This window comes from Gossypium arboreum, chromosome 3 (assembly GCF_025698485.1).
Source record: "Gossypium arboreum isolate Shixiya-1 chromosome 3, ASM2569848v2, whole genome shotgun sequence".
In the NCBI taxonomy this organism is placed as follows: Eukaryota; Viridiplantae; Streptophyta; class Magnoliopsida; order Malvales; family Malvaceae; genus Gossypium; species Gossypium arboreum.
The window spans coordinates 125,738,953-125,745,039 of NC_069072.1; the positions used below are offsets into that span (position 1 = coordinate 125,738,953).

At 34.6% G+C, this 6,087-nt stretch overlaps 1 protein-coding gene across 1 annotated transcript; it reads right to left on the bottom strand.

The window, feature by feature from the left end:
- Window positions 1–1,309: 1,309 nt before the first annotated feature.
- Window positions 1,310–4,366, bottom strand: LOC108475014 (receptor-like protein EIX1). The gene has a single exon (XM_017777032.1). The coding sequence runs from the start codon at window positions 4,364–4,366 to the stop codon at window positions 1,310–1,312; it is 3,057 nt and encodes a 1,018-aa protein (XP_017632521.1).
- Window positions 4,367–6,087: the final 1,721 nt, after the last annotated feature.

The window sequence follows — 6,087 nt, forward strand, 5'->3', positions numbered from 1 at the left end:
ATTCATTAAATAAATAAACAATTTAGCATGTAAATATAATAAATGATAATAAAACTAAGAAAGTATAAATAAAAAAAGGTGCTTGGGGAAATATTTGCAATTTTCAATGTATTTTTTTCTCTTCTAATGAAATTCATTCATAATCGTTAAAAAAAAAAGGTTGAAGATAAACTAAATAGCAAAAAATTGTCGCTGCCGTTGTGAACTCTCTACTGTGAAAGGCTTTCTCCGTTCGGGTTAACCATCAAAATAGTATTTCTTTCTCCTTCTATCTTTCTCATTCTAGATTTATTTTTCTCACTATTGGAGCTTTTGTATTTTTCAATGCATTTTTTTTCTCTTTTAATGGAAGTGATTCATTACCAGTAAAAAAAAAAACCGATGAAGATAAACTAAACAGCAAAAAATCGTCGCCGCTGTTGTAGACTCTCCACTGTTGATGGCTTTCTCCGTTCATATTAACCACCAAAACAATCATTTCTTTCTCCTTCTATCTTTCTCTCATTTATATTTACCTTTCTCACCATTGGAACTTTTGTTTTTAGCCGAGTATATATCAAATATTTTTTTGTTTTAGAGAGTGGATGACGAAATTTTTTTAAAAAAACACATCAGTGCCGCCAACATCAAGGCCAATAACAAAACACCAGTGCTGCTAATAGCATCAATGACACTACAAAAAAATATACTTGACATGCTTTTTTTAAATAAAAATGTTGGTACCACTAATGTAACGGTAACACCTATTAAAATATATATTTTTTTTCTATTTTTTCTAAAAATATAGATATTTTGGTATGATATATATATTATTTTTACCTGTACCACCAACGACAACAATAATATCTAAAGAAATTAATATTTTTTAAACTGACCAATAAAGGTACTGATTAGGGGTAGCCCGACCAATAATGAGAACTTACTATAGCAAGCATGTAAGTTACGTCATTTTTCTAGCAATCATTTTCATAGTTAATACAATTTTTTGAGTAAATTAAAAAAAAAAAAAAGCCCCGAAGGTCTGAGGAGAAGAAAAAGTAATTATTTTCCTAGCATTTGGCTTTCTTTATTTTTCGAAAGGTGGGGGAGTTTGGTAAAATGATTTCCCGGAAAAGGGAAGCAACTTTCCATTCACCTAATCAACACGACAACAAAATTTTGAAATTATTTTTTTGTGAAGACATTTTAGTTCAATCAAACAATTTTATTTTACGAATATTTATCTACAAGCAATTAATTTACCTACTAATCATCAAAGAGCTGAAAGAACTGAAACAATCTTTGGAAAAAGGATCAACCGTTCATTAATTTAGAAAACAAAGAGATAAAAAGAAGAGAAAATCACTGGTTTAACAGATGATACTCTGATTTTTCTGCATCTGATGATTCCATCTACGATTCGGTCAACGCTTGCCCAATAAGCCTTCCTCCATTTCTCATTCACCAAATAAACAACCCCGAAAAGTCCCCAGAAACCAACTACATAGCCTGCAAATGCCAGTGCGAGCACTGCAAATGCCAGTGCGAGCACCATTTTCCACTCCCCAGATTGTTCTTCGCTATGCTCAGACTCAGATGATTCTGGCGTTGGGAAATCTTCTCTGTCGCAGTGGATACCATCGGGAGCTCCACACAAGAATTTGTTGCCAATGTATGCTAACCCATCTCTGCTCAACGTATCAAAGTGTGGGCTTGTCGGGATTTCGCCACTCAGATTGTTGTGTGCCAAGTTTAAAGTTGAGAGTGGATCCAACAAAGCCAATGACACGGGGATCTCTCCGCTTAGATTATTGTAACTCAGGTCGAGAGATTCCAAAAGACTTATGTTTCCAATGGCGGTTGGGATGTTACCAGAGAGACGATTATGGGAGAGATTGAGTGCATAAAGCCCTTGCAGATGGCCTAATTCCGATGGAAGATTTCCAGTAAGATTGTTGCATGAAAGATCCAGTTCATTATTATACGTTCGAACCATATCAAGTTGCATTGACAATCCCTTAGCGACCAGGTTCACTTGAACACCAATGTACAGTTGTGAGATGATAAACCCAAGAAGATTCCTATCCTTTGGCCTGTTTATGATTGTCTTTAAACCAGATAGCTTTTCAGGGATTGGACCAGACAGTTGATTATTAGAAAAGCCAATGAATTGCAGATTTTCTAATGCATTTATCTCTTCCGGAATTGAACCATTGAACGAGTTGAATTCCAACAAAAGAATTCGGAGGTCTTTGAGGTCTCCAATGAATTCAGGGATCTTTCCACTGAGTTTGTTGTTTCCCATATCGATAACCGATATTCTCTCAAGTCTATGAACAACAGCAGGGAATGGACCATCAAAATGATTGCCACTAATATTTAAAAAGCTCAATCTTTTCGCACCTTGCAGTTCCTCTGGAATACCACCGGTAAGATTGTTCGAGCCGAGGTTTAGATACACTAAAGAGCTGCAATTTCCGAAGCTGGTCGGAATGGTTCCGAACAAGTTGTTGCTGGAAAGATCTAGCAGCATAAGCTCACAGTTTTCTTGACATAAAGAGAATGGGACCCGACCAAAAAGTTTATTATCAGAGAGTGCCAAGTACCTAATGTTGCCTAGTCCAACCTCTGCAGGAACGTTGCCTGTGAAATTGTTCGCTGATAAATCCAAAGCTTGAATATTCTCGAGCTGCTGAGGGATCAATCCGTGAAGCAGATTGTTTCTTAATTTAAGTGTTGTCTGCATGAAAAATGACTTTAGCTTAATGCTAGGTGGGATGACACCTTGGAGCCTGTTGAAAGAAAGATCTAAGTAGCCTAAATTGGGAAGATTGAACAGCCAAGAAGGAATTGTCCCTGATAGACTGTTATTGGACAAACTTAAAAATACTAGTTTGGTCAGGTTTGATATAAAATCTGGGATTTTGCCTCCTATGTTACATGAATCAAGGGACAACAACTGTGGTTGAAACCTTGGTGGAAATGGTTGTTGGTCTACTTTCACAGTTAGCCCACTAAATCCCAGAATTAAGAGATATGGAGCTGAGTTTCTGAAAAAAGATGACAATGAAGGGATTGATCCATTCATCTTGTTGGAACTAACCTCAAGGTAGCTGAGCTCATTGAGCTGGCCTATGCAATTTGGAATGTTTCCGGTAAAAGAGTTGCCTGCTAACAATAGACACCTGAGAGAGGAGATACTACAAATTGTGTCCGGGATCAATCCATGAAAAGAGTTCTGAAGCAAAGATAGAAGTTGCAGGCTTTTTAAATTGGATATTGATGGTGAAATCTCACCACTTATGTTGTTCATATCTAGACGCAATTTTTCCAACCTTGAAAGGTTCATCATGGAGGCAGGTATCCGTCCTTGAATCAAACTGCTGTATGCTATGAAATCAACTAATGAGGTGATGTTGGCGATGGAGGGTGGGATGGATCCAGTGACATGAGTAGATGATATGTCGATTGATTCTAATCGAGGCCATGGGACTGCAAACATTGAATGGAGATCAACCATAACATCAGAGTTGTTTCCCACATAAAGTGTCTTTACTTGAGGAAGGTAAGGGATATGACCTTGTAGGTTCGATCTGGTGAGGTCTAGGACTGAGAGGGAGGTGAGATTGGCCAACTTACTCGGGATTTTCGACGCCAAGAAGTTGTAGTCCATGTACAATTCAGATAATTTAGTGAGGTTGAGAAGTTGTTCAACTGGAACCTCCCCAGAAATCCTACAATTAGACAGCTTAAGCAACCTCAGCCTGGAAAGAGTCGATACCGATTTAGCCCACAGGTTTGATCGAGATGCTTTGTATAAATCCACACCACACAGTTTTAGTTTTCTGAGATTATTCAACCTTTGCAACCAACTCAAATTTGGTGCATACAAATTGCCTCGATTCATGTATGAGTATTGAGAACCTTCATGAATTGTCGAGGTAGATGACAAGGTATAGTAAATTGATGAGTAGTCGACAATGCTCGAAGAGCAAGAAAGATCAAGTTCCATCAGGGAAGTAAGGTTGGAAAACTGGGTTGTAATGGAACCATTGAACATAACATTCGATAGATTGAGATACGTGAGTCCAGTGAGATTTGAGAATCCTAAAGGAACCTTTGAGAAACTGAAGTTGTTGAAACTGAGGTCAAGGTATCTGAGATGAGTAAGGGAGAACAAAGAAGGGGGGATGGTTCCAGTAAGAGCAGTAGATGGGACATCAGACGTTGAAACAAGTTGGGAATTCATGTCCAGAATAAGGCTGTCTGGTTTGGGATTTCGAAGGTCAATGGCTGTCACATGAAACGAGTCCGAACAGTCGATTCCATACCAGCTGCAGCAGTTTTGGCCTTTCCATGAAGATAAACGATTTGAAGGGTCTACCATGTTTGATTTGAAGCTCATCAATGCTTCTCTTTCTTGTTCATGACAAGAAGCATTTATAACAAGTAGTTTGGAAGAAATAAACAGTAGGAAAGTAAAGAAGGTCATGATGAGTTTTATGCATTAAAACAAAGTAATTTCTTGGATATGATCCGTTAAGAGATCCAATAGTTTTTATAGGAGCAGTAATTGAAGTTGCAGAGAAAACCCTGTTAAATTGTTATTTTCAAAGTTTTGATTGATAGGGGGAAGTGAGTGATGTAACATTATACAGGTAACTTGTTCTGATCAAGTCATGTATCTAAAGACAATTTCATAGGAAATTTAAAGCTCTGTGATAGTGATAGCGATAGTGTTGATACCTAAAGACAATTTCGTAGGAAATTTCGAGTTGGAATTTTTTCTGATCAAATCCTATCCCATCTCGACTCTTAAAAACAAAAAAAAATTGTCTAAAATTTCACAGAGATTCCACTCCCCCGAATTTAACTTTATTTTATTTTTATTTTTATTTTAAATCAAATAAAATTTATTTATTTTTATTTTGAACGAAATATGTTTTTCTTTTTGAGTTTATACTTAACCTTAAAATATTTATTTATTGAAAGTAAAAGTTAATATATATTATGATATTTTTGTAAATACCTCAAAATGAGTGAGCAAATTTATCTAAAATTCGATCCCGATCCGATTCGATTATTTTTCAAAGTTCATCCAACTTATAGGTTCCAGGGCCGAGTTGAGGCTCGGTTCCAAAAGAATTTCAAGGCCAGGCTCGTTTTCAAGTTGGCCCACCTCGCCTGAAAAAGCTTGTTTCACTATTTAAAATTTTTAAAAATATTAAAAAAATATTTTTATTGGTGTTTTATATATTTTATAATTAAATTTAAATTTTAAAAATATTTTTCTATCATTTAAATTGAATTCACGTCAAGCTGATCCGAGATGCAAAAATCTTTGCCCAAACCTGGCCCAAGTTGGGTCGAACCTATCTGACTAGGGAAGTTTCCCTAACCCTTGGACAGGTCTAATCCAATCTATCCCGAATCTGATTTTTTTGAAAAAAAACAATCCTAATAGGTTGAGTCGAATCAAAACCCATTCGATTTAAAAAAAATTCTATCCCCATCCATGTTTTGTATGAAGCAAGCACCATGCCACTTATTTATTTAGGCATAACGATAATTTTGGCCTTCCAATTTTACAAAAAAAATTATTTTAACATTTCATTTAATTTTGTCTCTTTTAATCATTGAACTTGTATTTTTTGTCAAATCACCTAAAAATGAATGAAAAAGTTAACGTTTATTAAATTTTTTGACATGTAGATTGCCACATAGATAATATATCAACATTTAATTAATTTTTAAAATTTAAAAACATTATAATTATTTTTGTATTTTTATAATTTTTAACAATTTTAATGATTTTTAATTTTTAAAAGTTTTTATAATTTTTTTGAATTTTTAAATTTAAAAATTAATTAAATGTTGATGTGCCATCCAAGTGACAATCCACATGTATGCAATGTTAATAAAGTTAAAATACGTTAACATTTTCATTTATTTTGGAGCGATTTAACAAAAATATAAATTTGATGTCTAAAAATGAAAATTTAAATGAAGAGCTAAAATAAATTTTTTATAAAGTTAAAAGACCAAATAAGTAATTATACAATTTATTTATTATTGTTACTTCATCAATGAGAGAACAATATACAAATG